At 44.7% G+C, this 20,819-nt stretch overlaps 1 protein-coding gene across 3 annotated transcripts; it reads left to right on the forward strand.

Moving 5' to 3' along the window:
• Window positions 1-2,610: 2,610 nt before the first annotated feature.
• On the forward strand, window positions 2,611-7,020 carry LOC143145708 (trypsin-2). Of its 3 annotated transcripts, none has more exons than XM_076309343.1 (8): window positions 2,611-2,656; window positions 2,722-2,819; window positions 3,424-3,530; window positions 3,605-3,699; window positions 4,162-4,321; window positions 4,392-4,502; window positions 4,914-5,063; window positions 5,348-5,611. In XM_076309343.1, exons 2-8 carry the CDS (start codon window positions 2,768-2,770, stop codon window positions 5,597-5,599), a joined length of 927 nt encoding a protein of 308 aa, XP_076165458.1. In that variant the 5' UTR covers window positions 2,611-2,656; window positions 2,722-2,767; the 3' UTR covers window positions 5,600-5,611. The 3 variants fall into 3 exon arrangements, with proteins under 3 accessions (XP_076165458.1, XP_076165459.1, XP_076165457.1); XM_076309344.1 differs by adding an exon at window positions 6,675-7,020 and having other exon boundaries at window positions 2,623-2,819; window positions 5,348-5,521; XM_076309342.1 differs by having other exon boundaries at window positions 2,623-2,819.
• The last annotated feature ends 13,799 nt before the right edge of the window (window positions 7,021-20,819 follow it).

A 20,819-nucleotide genomic window follows, 5' to 3' on the forward strand; every position in this document is an offset into this window, starting at 1 on the left:
GTCTTATAAATAATAAGTAATCACCGGCTACGTTCGAGTGGCCGAGTTCGGCCGCTGTGAATCTTTCTTCGTGCATCTCTCTTTCTCTCCCTCTCCCTCTCTCTTTCTCTCGTTAATTCATTTATCGGCGATTGTCGTTCACAGTCTCTGGGATAGAGTGATAATCGCCTACTCACGAATACGACTCCCGGGGAACAGAGCTACTCTACAGGGTGATTCAGAAATACGTTTCCGTACTTCAGAGGATCAGTCTATGCACTACGATGAGTAAAAAATGTCCTACGAACGCACGTCTTGTATATCTTTGTTTTCAAGTTTTGGACGATCAGAGAAAATGTTCAGAGTGTCAAGAATTTGTATTTAGTAGCGGTTCGAAATCTATCGTGTATTCAAAGGAAGTCAAGAATGTACTGTGGGGAGCTGAGAAGATTACCAGTGGAAGAAATTGAGAATCGTGTCGAAGAATTTAATCGGTCTTTGAAGATCTTTAGCTGAAAATAATTAAAAATTACTCGATACTGTCCACGTTCCTCCGTAACACGATTCAGAAGTCATCTTTCCACTTTCCAACTACACAAAATGAAGTATCGACACAAGTTTTAGAATCACCCTGTAGTAACGGTGCGAGCTTGCGTTTCGTACGTCGCGCCTCGTTAACGACCGCGAAAAAGAGGGGTCGATGAATATTCAGACACGGCCCTCGATTTTTATTTCCAGGCGATGTATTTACATACCCTGCAATTAATTCGCCCGTTAATATCCGTGCGTTGGTGCCGCGCTGGTTGCTTTAGGGGTCAGTCTCGTAATTGTGAAGAAAAAAATTTTTTTTGGAGATTCGAGCCACGGTGGTATTATATCGGAAACATTGAACTCTCTGTCCGTGATTCGGAAGTCACTTACTGATCGACTTGAAATTTGAATACATTGCTAGGGAAAATATGTACGAAAAGAGTCAACCATTGTCCCAAAATGTTAAATACTTCCTCTTTTCAACAGTCTTTAAAAACAGTGTTGAAAACATGAATATTACCAATGAAAGTGGTGCCATTTTCTTAATATCCGAAATTTTTCGCCTACGTTTGAATCACGTTGTGCGAAGTCTCGACTAATTTTTATTTCGATCAGACTGCTCCCTCGCGGACGAGAGAATGGTAAAAAAAACCCTCGATTTTCGACCCAAAAGATCGGACTGCCCCTTTAACGGCACATTCATCGCTCGAACGGAACTCAACGTGGTCGAGATCGATCGTTTCTGCACCGCGGTGGCGTTAATTCGCGCTCGAACGGATAAATGCACTCCTTTTGCGGCCGTATTGGCCTCCAAAGATACTTTTTTAACCTCTCCCGCTACACACGTGCATCGTTAAGCCACGTGTTCCTTTCACACCGAACGGTTCGCTCGCGATTCCGCCGGCGCAATTTTGATCGATCGCAAGACCTCGCGTTCAGAAACCGCGACGTGAAATGGGAGTTATTAATCGCCTCGATTAATATGGAAACACGTTCTGGCATTTTGCATTGCACGGTGTAAGAGAGGTGGTGGGGGAAGGTGGAAGTTAACGAGTCGTTAATGATGTCCATACGATTCTGATCGTTGCTCGATTATTTCACGGTTTGTTAAAGAGTAGCTGTGAATACAGCTTTTCAAAAAAAGAAGAAAAAAAAATCATCGACAATAAAAGCAATTCATTCCTTGTGTAAATACATAGGTAAACAATTTCTAAAGAAATTGGTCAAGATATATGGTACTCTCTCGAAAAATGGATAAAATGTTTCCACTCTTAGTTCTTCATTTTGGTTCTCGACATAGGGTCATTTTGCGGCAAATTAAATTCAAATTACATCGAGTTCTCACCCTGGACCGAGCAACTCCTTCGCAGCGTTCGTTCCCCGTACGAACGATATCTTTTCATATTTCTCACCCGATGAATTTCAAATTTCCCGGGGAATTGTCTTGAACAATTTTTCGGGCCTGTTCACGCGCACGATTGGCACCTACTAATCTGGAGAACAGACAACCGTCGTAATTCGTGCGGTACAATAAAATAGGCAAACGGTACCCATTAACGGACCGTTACGAGTGCCTCGAGATTACAATGTTGATTAAAGATTAACGTTATAAAGGTATAACGCCGACAATCTACCAAGCGTGCCAAAAATCTGGAGCTGGCCCCACGTACCGTGTCCGTTTCCCAACACGCTAGATAAGGAAAAAAAAAAGAAAATATAATTTTATCGAACGAATCTTCGATCACCGCTACCGTTGCTTGTTATCTTCGTGCTCCCGTTTATGCTCTGAATCAGACTTGACCGTGCTTTAACAAAATCCTTTAATCGTTTTTCCATCGCTCAATGAATTGCTTTTTACTTCGACGTCGCCCTTTCTCGCTCTTCTTGCCCCCTATCCAATTACTATTAATACAAAAAAAAAAAATGAGACCATTGTCTCGGATCTCGCATTTTTCGTCTATACGCCTGTCACTCGTACAATTCGCACCAGGTAATAAACGATAGCCGATATCGTAGCGAGATAAATGCTTGTCTGATAACGAGCTTCTTCATCCATTGTCGTTGGGTCCGCGGTCAGTAGCAACCTACACGTCGACAGTGACACCACGAGGGAAAAAAATATCGACTCGTGGAACAGACATCAAAGGTACGATCATTTCAGGAGGAAGAACACCGACGTGGAACCGTGCTCGAAAGTAACGCGATTTTCAGGGACATCGAAAACTAGGGACGAGTTGCATAACGCGCGGAAGGGAAGATGTTGTTGCTTCCCTTGGTGTTCGTCCTCCTTTCGTGGACCGGTGTACACGGTGAGTCCTCGAGAAACGTTCAATGTTTACTAACCTACCGATAAGAGACTTTATACCTACGCCAAATAAGTAAAATTCGATGTACGTTAAATAAATGAACGAGGTGCAAAGTATGAGTGAAAAATACCAGGAACCCCGGATCGAGTACGAAAATGTGAACGGGAGACGAGTATCGAGGATAAAGATACGTGAAAGCATAATTATCTTTTAACAGAAATAGAAAGATAAGCGAAATCACGATTTGAACCACTGAAAGCGTTCTAACGATGGTTGTATAGAGCGAAAGAGCTTGAAATGTCGAAGAAATCGAGGAAAATCAACGGATAAATGATAACCATACTCTAGACACGAGAGACTCTTTTCGCTTAGTTTTTCACGGGAAAAGATATCGATATCGATTCACCGAAATTATGCAACGATTTAACCGCTTGAAAATCCCTTACGTAACGACAAAATGGCCGACTCTACGATAGAGACAATAACGTGCTATTGTTAGGAACGCTCGTTAATTAACAGTCTCTTCCTTCTAATTTCGATTCGTTGGCGAATCATCATTTGACGGGAATGATTATGGTTTTACGATCGACGTTCTACAATGTTTCAGGGAGCGAACAGAACGTGATAACCCCCGTTTTAGATTGGGAGAATTACGAGTTGAGAGGTCGTATAGTTAACGGGACCAAGGCAGTTTCGAAGCAATTCCCTTACCAGGTACGTTTCGTCGATAATTTCGAGCGAGCCCCGACTAAAAATAAATTCTACTCGTGAACGTTTTTTTCTCCCAGGTGTCCTTGAGACGTAGTTACAATTCTAAACACTTTTGCGGTGGTACGCTGATCGACGAGTACTATATTCTCACTGCAGCTCATTGCATGTACATGTGAGTGATTTTGCAAAGTACGGTAGAACTAACCGGTATTCGAATAGTGGAACCATCGTTCTAAATTATCACTACTTAACTGTTTAATTTCGTTCACGTAGAAACAAAGCGGAGGTTGGTTTGAATATTTAACGATGTGACAGCTAAAATTACGTAAGTAATTAGAGATGTCTCGAGTCATAGAATTCGATACGAGAGTTGGGTTGAGAAACGTTCTTGCTGAAAATCTAAATGAGGGTATTTGAGAGTCCTTGGATCATTTATGGTGAAATTTTTTGTAGATATTAATTTTGTACGATATTCGAGAAAGTACTTTGGTACAATTTTGTGATCTTTGAGAGTAATTGAAAGTTGTCAAATATTGTTTATAGATCGACAAACGTATCCTGAAATATTCGCATCCACGAGTTACAAGATTTATTGAGTACCGATTGTTTACCGTATTCGATTGAACATTCGTAGGGATGGCGGCCGTTTACTACCCTGGACGATCACTGTGGTTGCTGGAGAGTTAAAGCTGAATAAAGAGACGTCGACTGGACAAAAGAGGGGGGTGGACGCGATTTATGTTCACTCGGGGTTCGATGAGTCTACTTTGCAGAACGATATTGCTCTCCTAGCTGTAGGTGTCCTTTTTATTTTCCATACGGTCTGTACTTTCAAGTTTCTAATCGACGATATTTACGCTGCAGTTGAAGAAGCCGTTTCTGCTTACGGAGGAGGTTATGGTTGCACCCTTAACCACACAACCTCTGATACCCGACACGGTGTGTCAGGTGGCTGGGTGGGGATACCCATCGGTCGTAAGTTTCTTCGAATTTTTCCGATAATGGTCGAACAAAGTCCACTGTACGATTCTAATAGATAGATTGCGTTTCTTCTTGCATCCTCCTTTTGTTTTCTTATCTATTTTTCTTCATTAGTCGATTATCTTATCGTAATTACTTTTTTCTAAAACCTTCTGTACACCACAATATAAGAACACGTGCCTTTTTAATCGGAGACCATGAAAAAATGCGTCATAATTTCCAGTTCCACTCGATATTTATTTTTTTCTTTCCATTATTCTTTAAATACTTTTCAAGCTATTCCAGCATTCCATGTGTTAGAATATTTCGTGCTTATACCTCGATTATTTCAAAGTACCAATATTCCACGTGGACTCATTGATTTTCTTCCACGATCGTTTTCGTATTCGAGATTTATTTGTCCAGGACTACCCTGTAGTGAGCAACGATCTCATGTACATCGATCTGCCGATCCTGAGCAGGGCTCAGTGCAAACAACTTCTAGTGAACGTGACGAACTTACCACCAGGAATGTTCTGCGCTGGATATATAGAGGGTCAAAGGGACGCATGTCAGGTAACTGTACAGAAATTATTTTGCGCGATTACGTTAACCAGAGCAACGGAGGAAACTTTAAATAAAGCAGAACGAAGCGTTGCTCAATCTACAGGAAGAAAACACTCCAACGATGACTCACTCGAGTGTTTGTTCTCTCGAATAGAAAAATGGATTGACGTTGCACACGATCGATATAGTTACTTTGAGCGATCAATTACGTTAATTGTTTAACGGAAAGACTTTCCGCAGAGATTCGAGATAATTCGAGCAAGCTCTGTATTAATTTTTGCAACACTTTACAGGGCGATTCAGGGGGTGGCATGGTTTGTAACGGTCAACTAACCGGTATCGTTTCCGGTGGTGAGGGCTGCGCGTTTCCTCGTTTGCCCGGTGTCTACTCGAGCGTCTTTTACTTCGAAGATTGGATACTCAAGAACATGAACGTGACATCGTACGCTCAAAACGTCTCAGATGTGGTAATCTCCAACGCTAAGCAGTCGATGAGAACCTCTGCTTTACTACCCATCCTCCTTTTCCTCAACATGTTAACGTAACGCGACAAAAGAAGCATACTCGCAGAATCAGTCCCCCGAAAGATCGACTCAGTATTTCGTTATCGATGAAATTTCAAACAAAAATTAACCATTTCGCATTCTCCTACCCTCCACTCTCGTATCCACTTTCCACTACTTCGTCTCGACACGTCCCTCCTCTTACTTTCTCAGACGACGCGATTCGTAGATGTGAACCATTTCGACCAATAATACACCGTGATTAAAATCACGCGTGCGTACAGTAGGCTAGTTCACAACGATCAATCGTACCCGCATTCCCTCCGCCAGTAATCTTAACGTACAGAACATTAAATTTCTTGAACACTTCCTACACATGTAATTCCTATACATTAAAACTAAAACGAGTCAATCTATATATAAGGTGATTCGAACAGATGGTTGGAACATTTCCTGTAACTGTTCCTAACTCGAAAAGTAAGAAACCTAGGATGTACGTTCACACGACACCATTCACCTATTTTACCGCGTAGATTCAGCTTCCAAAGTATGGACACATTTATGAATCATTCTGTACAGAAGTCAGAGACGTTTGGTGACTCGAAAAAGGTTCGATTTCCCCTCTGGTGCGAGATGCCGTCCAGTACCGGTCGCTTCGTAACATTTTCAACGCCCTCGTCGGGGATTCGAATTTCGCGCGGTCGTGTTCGATTATTTTTGCAGGATACACGCGCACGATGCTTGACTTCTCGGGGGTGGGGTCGTTCAGGGTGGCGAAAAGACCACCAGAAACGGATAACGAGAGAACGTGGGCAGCACTCGTTCCCGGTGTATTCGTGCTTTGATCTCCGAACGGAAAGCTTCGGGCCGACAGACGCGTAAAAAGCTCGTAGCTACTTAATACGGGGAAGGGGAGGGTGGCAGGGAGGGCACGATACCTCGAGAAACGTATTAACGGTATTGCCGGTGGCAACACCGACGTCGAATAGTCGAAGAAGGATATTCCAGCGTGGCTGATGATTCCGAGCCGTTTCTACTGAATTTCACGGTGTTCAAAGGAACGCCCGTACGGGTGGCGGTTCTCGAGATATTACAAGAAAATATTTGTCTGCGGTAGCGGGTGTACCAACTTCGACGAGGAAACGAGCCAATTACCAGATCGCCGCGAAAGTAACGAGATCTCCGAGGAACGAGAACCAGGGCGAAACTCTCTCGATGGGGCTGCGACGATCTTTATCGAGGGCGGTGGATTCTCTTTTCGCGGGGAACGGCACACTCGCGACTATTCCGGTATCACTGTAGCCGATTATAAGCGTAGAAATGTGCGAACGGATGGATCGAATCGAAGGAATAGTTTCTTGAGTGGAAACGACGATACTAATTAATTTTCACCCATTTTTGTGTCTATGATCTGTACGAAAATAGAGAATATGTTTTTTTTTTTTGAATAAATTGAATGCAAATTTAAATATTTGAGTCTCTTTGTTTTTCGTCACAATTGATACCCTTAACGCGCTTTATTACAAGAATTGTATTATTCTTGGAATAGAGTTAGACACTATTATCGAAACACTGTAGAAATTATATACGTAGAATTCAAAAACCCGTACGAAAAAGTTTCGTTCTCGTAGGACTTTCGTAAACTTTAAAACGATTCGTTATCCCCAAATCGTACGTAGCAACACTGACGATAATTTTCCAGCCTGGAAGAATTACTCTCGCTCCTCGACCCCCCTACAAAACGTTCGAAAGCTCTTCGATGGAATTTCGACGAAGAAACCGACCGGTGAATAATTTTCCAAAACTTTCACTCGTCGCCCCCCTATCGTAATTAAAAAAGAAGTTCGATCGCGAGGGGCAGCAGAAGGGGGGAAACGTATCGATCCCTCCCGAGAAACCACCACCGATCCTCATGACCGTGCTGTCGTGTGACCGAAGCCGAAAAAAGTAAACTTTTAATTTATTTAAAACCCCTGGCGTGTTCGAGGCAAGGAGAAAAGGTTGGCCTCCCCTTCTCTCTCTCTCTCTCTCTCTCTCTAGCAACCTCTAATGAATTCTTATTCGATCCCAGAATTAAAAAGGCCGCGAATGGACCGTGGCACGAGGGGTTACCGTTTCGTGGCAAGCAGGGGATGAAAATCCAACGGGGCGGTGAAAAAGATGGTGAAAAACTTCCCGACGAGCTTAAGAAACGAGAGGACACGAAGAGGGGTGGGAACGGGGGATGTGTATCAGAAGTTACGTTTATCAGGTGAAACGCGCAGTTTTCAAGGCTCCTTGTACAGCTTCCTTCGCCACCCTCGACGTCTTTCTGTTCCTCTCGCTCCTTTCTTTACGACTGTTTCCGCCACCGATCGATCCGCGATACCTCTTAAAGTCCGTGGAAAGCGACTCTCGGGTTTCAACGCGGATTAACTTTCGGAAACGGAAGCCTTCCGGGTAGAATCCCGGTCACTCGACGAGGGGTCGATACGAGAACGGTGTTAGAATCGATCGACGATGGTTTTTTTTTTTTTATTAGCGAGACTAATCAACTTTGAAAGGCCAACGACGAAAGTCGATACGTTTTAGAAAAACGCAGATGATCCGGAAACTACCTTAGAATGACGGAAGTATCTTGAGTGTCGAGTTCACTCTTCGAAGCTCAAGAACTTTGTACGTGGTCTAAATATTATTCAATGTCCTTATGGTAGACATAGGTACAGACGTGGATGTATTTCGAGAGACACGCTATATTGTTGAGAACGATAGATGTACAAAATGAATTTTAAAAAATTTGCTACAAAGCAAACCGTGCATTAAATGATTTTATCACACGTTCATTTATTATCAAATTTAAATCACACGTATTATTTAACTCTTGAAAGCAAATATGTACGACAAATTGTGAACTTCGGAAGGAGAAATATAAGAAAGTGTAGTTCCAAGTCGATCGAACGAATATTCGAAGCGAACGATACTGCGAACTCCTAAGGAAACCAACAACCAGCCACTCGATCGCGTTATGGAAATTTCGAGCGTGTAATTATTTCGATCGATCGTCACGAGGACCAATCTCTCTCTCTCTCTCGCTGGTTATTCGGGATGCTTCTCCTCGGGGGGAGATCAAAGGAGGTTGTTTTCCCTCTAATTACGGAAAATTTCACCGTCAGAGGCATTTAGCCAGACGAGACGTTTCCTTTGCGACACACGGGAGGGAGGTCTTGGGAGACGAGCTTCGTCGCGAGACGCGTAAAGAGACTCGTATTTACTCGGAGGGCAGGATCGAGGACGAAGTTCCAGTGATTTTCAATCTTTTAGAGCAAACAAATTCCAGCCTGTCGCAAAATTTCGAACGAATCTTTAAAAAGACACTCCAAACATTGCAGTATTAACGAATCCATCCATCGAAAGGTACCTTGCCTCGTGTACAAGAGACCATGGTTACGATAAAAATTATTTCTTCTCTTCTCTGTACAATAAAAACATTCGGCCATCGTGAATCATTTTCACAATGATCTTTTTACTCGATGTCTCTACCTTGTCTCTCTGTAATAATAATCTTGAGTCTCCGCGCATAATTTTCATGAAATCTTTGCATCATAAATTTTTCCAAAATCAGCTCCGTAGCTTCCCTAAAAGAGCTAATCTCATCGTAGGTGTACGCGCACGTGTAGTTTTATAATTCGTCGAAGCGTTTCGAGAATTAAACGCCTAATTTATGCACCGTTATCCCCGTGGTTTCCCTTGTATCAAGGTCTCGGGTTCACGAACTCGGTATCAAGGATTCAATTACTTTCCCGAAACGGCCAAACGGCGAGACGAAAGTTCACCGTTTTAAAAAAATCAACCTTAATGGGGTGACTTATTTACGTGGCGGTGATTCGAGATCTCCCCGTGGAACAGCTCGATTAAGGTCAACGATCATCGGGAGACGAAACCGGAGAAAAAGATACCGAGGAGGTCGTCCTCGCGATCGGGGATGGTTTTTATGGCGCGTTTAAAGCGGAAACGGGGGAACCATCCCACCACCCACCTCGTTCACGGCGTGTCGACGAAGAAGACTCGTTTAATGACCGAGTTACGTTTTAATGGCCGAGCGATTGCCGCGAGATACGCGCGAAACGTCGTTCCTCGACGATGTGACCGGAAATTCGAGCACCACCGACCGATGAAACGGGGCTTGGAGGGGAGGCAGACACAGAGAAAGAGAGATCCTTCTCGCGCGATCGCAACGGACGTCCAATTCGTAAACCGATATCGCGCGAAATTTGCATAAAAATCGTTTCACCGGATTGCTTCTGACACCGTGGAAACAACCCGAGCACACCGTTTCGTCGAGTCGGACACGTTCGAGATGTTAGAGCACGTAGACTCGATCTACAAGGTGTCTTTTTTTGCAAACGAGATCGCTCGAATAACCGTACTATTTATCGTACGTTGTTTCAAGAGGCGCATACAACCGGGAGAATCCTTTAATCCCGAGTCACTTGGGTTTAGAGATAATTGAAAATCTTCCGAAAACGGGGTCGGGTATTTCGCGAAGAAAAAAAAGTGAATGCAATTTCTTTCCCATGTAAGTCGGTCGAATCGTTTCGAAACTTACAAGAAGACGAGGGAGGGGGATAAATGGCCCGTAACAGCTCTAAAAAGACACCAACCCCTCCTTGGTCCGTCGATTCACAGTGTCTCGCAAACATCACCTCGGCTAGGGGCTCGCATAAATTCGCCGTATGAAAAAAAGATGCACGAGGATTTCTTGCTCGCTGCCCCCTCTCGATCCGTCGTTTCAAATTCACCCCGAAAAAACCCCCGGATCTCCGCGACGACGATCCAACGACATCCTTTCGAGCCACCCCTGATCTCGACCCTCGTTTCCGACAAGTAACGCGACAAAGCCTCCCGTGGATCGCACCTTTTCGAAACCTTGCTCCTCTCCCACCCCTCCACCTATTTTCTCGCGTGCCAAGAAAGGCGAGGACAGGGGGGTGGCTGGAGCACACCCTCTCGCGAGTCTCTTGGCTCGGTTACAGAAACTCGCGAGCCCCCGGAGGCTGAGTTACGTTTACGATAATGAGCGTGCTCGTTCCCCGTTACCATGTGCGCGTACTGCCCCCCTTCGACCCCCTACTGGCTGGCTTAAAACGCTTCGAGGGATTGTCCGGCTATAGCTCGCGATTCAACCCCTTTATGGGATTAAGAGATGCCACCGATGCTTGCGTTTTACGAGGCCGTTTTCGGGACGATGCTTGGAGTCGCGCCAAGGTAGGTAAGTAATTATTCGTCGGGGGCACACTGAGACCAGGAGGGGGTCGAGATAGAGGGGTTGCTCGCGGTCAAGCGGGTTCCCCGATTGAATTTGCAATTTTTTCATCGTCTTGAAGTTTCCGCGATCGTTTGATTCCTTCAACGGAGAATTTCTTGTAGCTATCGCGAAATTGGGGGGGGGGGGGGGTCTGTGCCCCTGTACACTCCTACGATTCTTTTACCCTACGTTTTCTTGCGGTAGAATATTTTTAGGGTAGATTTCTTCGCACTAAAATTTCTTCGAGAGGAAACCTTCGATTACTCTTCGAAAGAAGCGAGATTTAACACACACGAGCTTCGTATTCACTGACCACGATTCTACGCCGTAATAATGGCGCCGTGGTAATAGCAAAGAGAAATAAGAGAAATAATTCGATACCGAGGCGAGAAATCGATACACAGGAGTAACGATTCGAATACATTGTTGTTAAGCCATCAAACGAATCATCTCGTACCATTCCCAGATTTTCTTCGGTAGGGGTATCGCTCTAGCGATGAATATTTCAACCGGGAACTCGTTTCACCGGAAACGCGGAACGAATTCCAGCGAAAGGGAGAACACGAAACGAAACGGACACTGGCAACCGTGGCACGAAAATTCCCAGCCTTTCCTCGTTCTCGGGGGCTAGGCGCGCGTCCGTTCTTTCACCGCGAACGGTCAGCCCCGCCCCCTGCCCCCCGTGAGATGAAAGAGGCGCGTTTAAACGCGTTTCACTGTCAGCGACCGCTTCCTCGTTTTTCCTTTCGGCCTTGTTTTCCAGCCGTCTAATTAATTAAATGTAAACCCGTCGGTTCCGAGCGACTCGCCTCCATCCACCCCCAACCCCCCTCCTTCCCTTTACTCCGTTCCTCCTTGCCCACGGCTACGGTCCTTTCAGCTCCGTCTTCCTCCTGTCATCGTTGGCTTCTCTCCGCTCGTCAACCGCCCTTATTTGCCTTTACCCAAAGAGCCGCGTCTTCGTCGATGCGGAAAGTAGACGGTTAATTGGCCCCCTCGGTCCCCCGTGGAAATACCGATCTCGCTCGATTTTCTTCGCGATTCGTCGCTACCAATTAACGTACCGTCGTCTTACAGAGTTTCGTACTACGAAAGCATGATTCTTGGAGACGTCGCGAAGAAATCCAGGGGGGCAGAAAAAGGCCTCGTTAGATTCGGAGACGCTTAAAAATCCGAAGAATATCGATATACGAAGGACGAGAGAAGAATGGTACCGGTAGAGAAATTTTGATGTTAATTATGTACACATCAATTCCCACGAATAGGATCGTCTTTTATTTTGAGTTGAAGATATTTGACTCATCGATATTCGAGATACACTGCCTAGATCTCGCTCAGGACGGTTTCAATGCAATACTAATCGAACAAACCGTGTTACGAGAGAGCGTTGAGTCTACTCGTAGTTGACTCTATAAAAAACAAAAGAAAAATTTGTCCAGCCTATATCGTATGGCCCGATACTCGAACAACGACCAATGTCTCCCTCCAGCTTGGCCAATTAATCAACCGCGTCCACGTCTCGGTATCGTAGGCCAGAAATAAGTGAATCCAGCCACGCGAACGGACAGAAATTCCCCACCCTCGTTCGAAGGACCCAGGCGTACTCGTCCGCGAGTAATCCCTAATAATTCCGAGTGATTTACTTTCGATCCTATCTCGCCGCGGGACCGATTCACCGCGAAATTGTTATCGCACGGTGGACGTCTGGTCGCGTCGGACCTCGAGTGAAACGAGAGTGGACAAAGAAGAGTCGGAAGACAAAACGTTTTGGCCCGTGACCGACCCTTGCCCACGTTGGATGCCCACAATTGCTCCCATCGAGAAATTCGAACGTGAAACAAAGGGGAGGGGCGAACATCGAACACGAAACCGATCTCAACGGTTTCCAGAACCGCGCGAAACCGACAACCGGTAGCGAACAAAAGTTTCTCAACGACTCCGCCCACTGGAGAAGTCACGTGCGGTGGGTGGGGCCCCGCCAGAGTGGGGGGAAGTTGGCTTCGTACCGCGGTCGATGCGAATTTCCTAAGGAGAGTATAACTTCCGCAATAAACGCCCGGGCGAGAAATTAACGGGAAGATCGCGGGAAACTTCTCGCGGAAGAACTATTAAACGAGCCGGGATATCGGTGTTCGCGCGATACAAGTCCTGTCGTTTCCATTCGTTGGATGAATCGGGGAACCGAAACCGTGGTAACCCTCGTACTTACGTTTTGCCAACTCCGACGATTATTCCGGTGATTTTGTCCCAGCGACGAGAACGATGGATTTTCTACGCAGAACGACGGTAAAAGTGGCCGCGCGGGATAACCCCCAGTTTACGAGAAACTCGTGAAACCGAAGTCTTTGTAATTTAGAACCGGATTAACGTAGATTTTACTCGGTACTCTCAGAGGATAGTTTTCAGTAGTCTTGCGCGGTCCCTTGGAGAAACTTTTTAAACGCACGATTAATACACGGGATTGTTTCACTTGCGAGTCGAGAAATAGAAGATTCTCGCGGTGATAAAATCCAGTTGGAAGATTCTATACAGAACGTACACAGTTCACTTAGGTGTGTAGCGATATACAAGGAAGTAGATCGGGACGTCGTTGATCAGACGGTTCTATCTGCTACGAGAAAGTGTCAAAATACTTGCGGAAGATACTAAAATACTCTCACCTACGGATGGAAACGATTTAACCCTCTTCGAAGACAGTCTCGACGAACATCCAACTTCGACCAAGCGTCTCGGCGATATTCGATCGCTTTTTATTCCAACCGCCTCCTCTTCCCCCCCATTTTCCCCGTAGATCATTTGCGAACGAAAGTAAATCGGTATCGACGAGAACTACGGAAAAAGACGACCTCCCATCGTTATTTTCCCGGTTTCTCGGCCTCCCTAATGGTCTCGAACTAGGGGGGTGCGCGAAACCTACCCCGTGGAAGACAAGTCGCCACCCCTCGTCCGGCGAAAACGTTTAGTCTCGCGTGTCTTTCTTCCGCAAATCTCGCGAGCGGTCCTGGTTGTCGTTCTCGGCCCCGCGATCTCTCTGCCCCTCGACCACGGTGACATCAACTCCGCCCCCCTGGAGAAATTCTCGAAGCCAGTCGATAAACATTTCCACGATCCAGTGACGTTGATTTTCCACGCGTTACACCCCTGTCCCTCGCTCACTTGTCCCTCACCGGGCGTCGGGATGCAATTACTTAAAACAGAGTGCCCCCCTACTACCACCGTGGCCCCCTTTTTTTTCTCTCGACCGATGAAAAACGCGCGTTCCCTGGCGGTTGTGCGCCGCTTAAATCCTATCCATTTGTCAGCTCGCCCTTGGCCGAGCACTGCTCGCACTTTTTTTGCCTCTGCGTCCTCCCCTCGGTGACTACAAGGACCTGGAAAGGTCACCGACCCCCCTTCTCTTTCAGTGCCCCCTCGATGGCATCGACGATGCTTCTCCGGTGATCCTCGACGACGTTCGACGATGCTCCGCGCGGAAACTGCCCCCTTATAACCCCCTCTTAGCGCCTAGAAACCAAACGGATAAATCATCCGTGAGGTTTGGAACGAGGGGGCTCGGTGCCAGTTGCCAAGTGGAAACGGAACGCCCGAGAAAGACACGCTGAAGTTGTATTTCATCTCGAAACCTTGCCAAGCTACTCGTCTACGACACGAGATTAATCGAGAGAAATTGTTTCGTTTATATTTAAAACAATGCCCGATATTTCTACCAACCTTTCCTATTTTTTTTTCGCGCAGATTTTACTCCTCGAGTGAATACCAATGGAAAGAAAACGAAGGTTGGGGTTTATTGTCTAGAAATAGTATTTTATCTTTATAGCAACGATATCGGTGGCGAGGTTCTCTCGATTGAAATGAGTTCGAGAAGTCGTTCTCCAATGTAGACAAAAAAACTCGATCTGTCGATAGCGTTAAAAAGAAGATCAAGGTGTATAAATTTAAATTTCCGTAATTAGATCGAGAACCGGATTACGGTCTTGTGGTCAGAGTAGTGGAGGAATAGTGAGGAGAAATTTAGGCGAGATAACTCCAACGATATTTAACCGATAGTTAGATTAAAAAACAGTTTGCTCGGATGTACCTAAAATGGAAATTGTCCCCTTTTTACCATTCACTTTCGCGATAGCGTCTCTCGGCGCAGTCTCGACAACACAGATCGATTTATCATCGATTCAACACCAATCTTTAATGCCCCGTTTACCGGAAATAAGTATCGTTCGATGTTCCCAGCCTCCAGCTCTGCTCTCCCAACGAACCAATATCTTCTTCTGACGTAGGAAAAGCGCTAGTTACAAGATCGTACATTTCCGTCAGCCTCTCTTCCATGGCGTCCGTGATGGATGACGCCAACCGGAGACGCGACATCTTTCGACCAAATCCATTTTCTTCGCGGATGATGAATGTATCCATCCTCCGAAAAGTGTTGAATACAACTCTTTCCCAATATCCCAAAGTTCCCTCCACGTACCCCGGGTCCACGTTAACCGTGTACCAGATCCATCTTCCAACGAAAATTCGTTAGCCCCGTACGAGATCTTCCCTATCTCCCTTAATAGATTCAAAGTGCAATCTGTGATTCCCAAGGCGTTCACCGTTCACGGTGAACACTCTTTCATGGAGTTTCTAGCACGAGAACCGAACGACAACGTGATTTCCCTGCAAAACTCCCTTTTCCCTGACCGTTGTAATTCCGCAAACGAGGCACGAAGGGCGTGCCACTCGACCGACCCTATCCTCTGTCCAGCTCCGTGCAAACTGTGCCCGCAGATCTGCGTTTCGTCGTAGTCAAGGGGGTTCGGGGTCGGGTATGGGGCACCAAGATACCAAGAAAGTGGGTGTGGGTACTGTTCTCATCGATCTACGACGACCCTCGACGAAAGGGAGGCAAATTGGGTTACCCCGGGCAAAATGTCATCGTCGCAACGATGAACACGTCTGGTCCCCCTTCTACTCCACGTGACCGGTCCACGGCAACTCCCCCCGTTGTCGCGGGTCAAAGGTAACCCCCGCCTCTTGGTCAATTATTGTAATATGTTCGCTGGAGGCCAACAGGGATGGCGTTTGGAATCGGTACGGGTCGATAGCTTTCATCCAACAGTCCTCCGTCTCCGTGCTCTCGATCCGGGTCTAATTTTATATCGAACGAGGCTTATTGTCTCCCTCGTTAGGCGTGTCACTGCCGCTTAATCCAACGGGTGTGACGCCTAACACAGGGGGGAGAAGTTACGTGCGCGAATATTATTTCGAAAGTTCAACGAATTCTTCGAATAAGAGAACCTCGAGTCCGGGGGTGGCTCTCGAAGATTTTAATGAAATTTTACGAGATCGTAGATTCGCGTATCGAGAAATCGTAACCGGAGTTGTGAGAAAGATAAGTGAAATATAGAGGAAATGTTTTGGAAAATAATACGAGAAGGTTAGTTTGGTCTTTTCGAGACATTACCTGTTTATAAATTAGTTATCGAGGAATAGAACAACCAAGGCATCCCTTTGAAGTCTCGAGAGCAACCGTCGTCAAACAGCTCGTTAGTTGTCTCGTCGACAGCTGCCTGTCTCCATTTATTGACATACCCAGTGGAACATTAGGAGAACATAATGAAACATTATAACGTGTACACTGCGGTTCAAGAGTTTCGTGCATGTCTTCAATGTTTACTTATTTACAGAGGTAAAGTAGCCTCTTGGTAAACGATATTGTTTCGAATCGGGTTAATAATTGTACATCGCGAGAAAAAATATTGATTTTGATTATTGCATAAAATATGATTAATGTGTGATTAACCTTCGGCTCAAATTATTAAGTAAATATTCGTGCACGTTGAAGAAAACTTTCGATTCTATTCTCTACCGTGATCTTCGAACAACAAAATTACGAAACGACATTCTCGATATAAATTATAAATCGAGGACACGCACCACTGACACCGAGTTACATATTTAAAGTGTTCGACGAATCGGAGCTCGCGCGACAAGTTTCCTTCGGGAAAGTTGGAAAAGTAGTGGGTCTTCTTTGTCCGTGGAGGCAAGAACGAACTATAAAGGATTCTGTCGATTTCGAGAAATCCTCGGATAAATTTCGCGCCCCTTCCCTCGATTCGTTATTTACCGTCGAACATCGAGGAAACTTTAGAATTTGTAACTCGATTGGTCGGAGCAAAAAAACCACGATTTTCCCTTTAGGCTCTCAACGAAATTCTGTACATTTGATTAATACTTGTAATAATTGTTTGTTTACGAAAATATTCCACTTTACTCGCGAACAATCTGAAACAAGACGCAAAGATGTTTCTTTTGTATTGAAATGTATGCACGTTAAACGAATGCATTGGAGGACTATGGTCGTGATTTCTTTCGAATGTAATCGAAGACGTTCTACAAGGAATCATAATTTTGTCAAGTTCTTCGAAGAATTTCGAGCAAATCCAGGATTACTCCGAATGGAATACTCTCGGTCGAGTAACTCACCAGGATAATAATTATTCGTACTTAGTAAGGTTCCACGGTGAAGAATAAATCCCTATTCGGGTCACTTTCTGAAGAAACTTACTTTTCCCTAATCCTTCCACTTTGGTATACTCTGTTCCCTTTTCAATCGAGTTCTCGATGGCTTACATCCTTCCTAAAACTTCCGTGCTTTTCGTTTTCCTGTCGAGCGAACTTTCCTTTGTTACTTCGGTTCTCCTTTCATTGCCAGTCAAGTTCTCGATAGCCTATTTTCGTCAGAAAAAAAAAGAAGAAGGAGAAGAAAGGATAGGCAAAGTTCTAAGAAGTTGAAGAAACTTTCCCTTCGTTAGTCGCTTCTTTTTCAGCCGACTTTTGAACCGCAAACCGATTTTTGTCTTCGAACTTACAACCGTGGGGTAGTTTGAAATTCGTTCAAATTTCGATAATAATACAAAAATTAGTTTCTCATGGGAAACGAAAAGAATAATTTGCCTCGAAACGACACACGATCGACTATCGAAAAACAGAGTGATAAAAACTCAGAATATCAAAGATTCGCAATTAATTTTCAAAGTTGAGTTATTCCACCCAAACTGAAGTTATTCCATACTCAACTCGACAATTGGGAACGAGTTCCCTTCGCGCAGGGAAGGGAGGGCTTATTTTTCCCCCCGGTTACGTTAATCGCGCGATTACTATTTATTTTCGCAGTTTCGTCGCTGTCCACCGTTAACAATTTTCCCATGGAATAATATCGCGCGGGCGAAATTTCATCGAGAACCGAATCGTTTGTCGATTTTAACGCGAAACAGAGGGAACGAGACGACGGGACGAGTTTACAGGCACGCATCACCGGTATAATCGTGAGATTCGATTATCGGGAGCCGGCCTGGATCGCGGATCATCGAGCCTGACAATTAGCGCCGCGGCTCGGAGCTTTTAAATTTCCGGCTTTGGGGCGCGGGGAGCCGGAAAAATATTTGGAGTGTACGGCGAAATTACGCGGCACGCTCGAAATGAATTTACGATGGCTCTTAGCGAGACAATTTCTGGCCGAAAGTTTCGTTGTTTCCCGACTGATTTGTGGCCACGGGACCAACGCCGATTCGACCAACGTCCCCCGACCCCGCCGCGCTTCTTGCCACGTTGGAAATTAATCGTCGATCCGCGGCCACGGTTTTTCCGCTGCGAAACCGCGCCGCTTGTCGAGATAAATCTCCAGAACCGACGATGGACCAATAACCGGGAAGGTTTTGCGCTCGTTGGGTTTCGGACAACGACTCCCGAAAAAAAAAAACAGAAAAAATTAAACGGGAAGCTTCTCTTTCTCGTCGCTGACGATCGAGACGTTTCGAATATTATTGGTTTTTGAGTTTCCAGGGGCGAAAATATCGGTGTTGATTCTTATTTTTATTTTTTTAAGGACACAAGGAAAGATTTGGGGAAAATTAAGGATAGCGAAACAATATCGATTTTAAGTCCCTGAGTTGATTATATACTTGAATATTGTTATTACTGGTGCATTCCAATGTTTTTCAATTTAGCAGATTTTGACTATATCGAACTTCCATGGGTAGATGGAGACTACTTAATTATTATTTAACGTCTCTATTACGGGTAATAGAGAAATTTATACCCGAGTATTCGTGCATAAAGAAGAAATACATCCAGAAAACATACACAATGCTAATATAGATTCTAATCTCGAAAGAACTTAATCTCGAGTATACAGTACCGGCCAGATAATCAGCAGAATCCTATTAAGGTGTCTAGAAGAGTGTATAATAAATTTATCTTGCAAAAGATTGATCAATTTTTATATTCAATTTTGTGTACGCAGTCAATGAATTATTTTCTCGTTATTACTCATTTTCCAGCGTGAAAGAAGAGCGCGTATATTACACCCGGTATCGTTTTGCTTCCAGACACCTATTCAAATGTTAATGGAATTCGTTCCACCGTTCGCGTACTAATTAATTATAGAAGAAGCGATCAATCCACGTTCGTAAGGTGTGCAATTTCGCACATACAAAAGGGAAACGAGGAAGGTGCGAAACGCGTCATATTTCTCGTCGAGCATTCCGCGATGTATGCACGTTAGGCAGGGCGTGCCTAAAGCGCATCATATTTCTCTTTAACGTTCCTAAAGCTTGTCTCGTAACGAGGAGATTTCGACCAGAAAGACGGCTCGGCTCGACTCTGAAGATGCCGGTAACGAGAAACGGTTAAAAATACGATTCTTTGTCCGCGATGGAGGCGAGCAGTTTTAGAAACCGTGTTTCGCAAAAAAAAAAGAAACAAAAAAAAAGTAAAAGCCACGAGGACCGCGAAATTCCTCTCCTCCAAAATTGGAACGAACCGGCACGTGTAAAGAGGAAAGCACCTCCGGGGTATATTTAGTCCTCGAATTGGCTCACGGTGATTAACAGCCATCGAGAAGAATTTTTAAGCTCGATTCCACTCGCTGGACCGAGAAAATATACTTTGTCAGGGGAAAAAGTCAACGATTGATCAAACACTTTTAACAGTGGTCTCTTAAAGTGTAGCTCGGTGTCTTCTCTACGTTTTTAACGACAGTTTTTAGATATTAATGACTCTTCGAATAGTATCGGACGCTCGATTATTTCTTCGTTTGCGTTAAACGCCTATAGGCGTTCGGAATGTATCTAGGTATAATACGTGGAAACGTTCTCCGCACACGGGGTACGTCTTGCGTCGAAATCGTCCGCGATCGAAGGTTCATACGTCGCTTACTTTCGTTTTAATTAGACACCCTGAGAGGTCTTCCGCTAGAATGCAATTTCCGGTAGAAACTCGTCGGTGGATTGTGGCGAGCGTTAATTTGATTTCATCGGCGATTTTGAAAATGCAACGATCCCCCCCGTGAAAACCGCGTCGAAACTCCGGATATTAATTGTCCTTTGACGAGGTGTGTCATAGTCGCCACCGAGGGAAAACGTGTGCCGCGTGCAGGCTGCGCCATCATTTTAATTAGCGATGGAATTAAACCTACGAGTGGTATCAACAAAAACACTCAACAAAGATTTACTATTTACTCGCTGCTGAAATTTCTCAAATCCGAACATTCAACAAGACTACGATCGATTTTTTTTTATCGTGGACGATTTCGAAGGACCTTCGAGTTGATCTTTCTTCGAATTGAGTTTCCAAAGTCACTTTGAACACTTTCTATCGACAGTGTTCTTGAAAACTTGCAGATAAAAATGAAGTCGTCACCTTTGAGGTTCTTCGAAGTTACGAAAAAAACTTAAATCGGTAAAGTTAGACGCTCGAAGCTCACCTTTGACTTTCTTACGACTATTAGCTCCCTTGAAAATACGAAGTCACCAAATATACCGGTTAGGAAAAGAATTAAATCGATAGAGTTAGGTAGAGTCTACGCTGTATATAACGTTATATACAGTATATATATATTAAATATATATTCTATCGTACTCTTGTTCCTTTAAGAAAATAAATTATTTCACCCAATAGTGCAATTAATTTTTTCGTAGATTCTAACGAGTACTTGTTGAA

The sequence above is a fragment of the Ptiloglossa arizonensis genome, chromosome 4, assembly GCF_051014685.1.
Source record: "Ptiloglossa arizonensis isolate GNS036 chromosome 4, iyPtiAriz1_principal, whole genome shotgun sequence".
In the NCBI taxonomy this organism is placed as follows: Eukaryota; Metazoa; Arthropoda; class Insecta; order Hymenoptera; family Colletidae; genus Ptiloglossa; species Ptiloglossa arizonensis.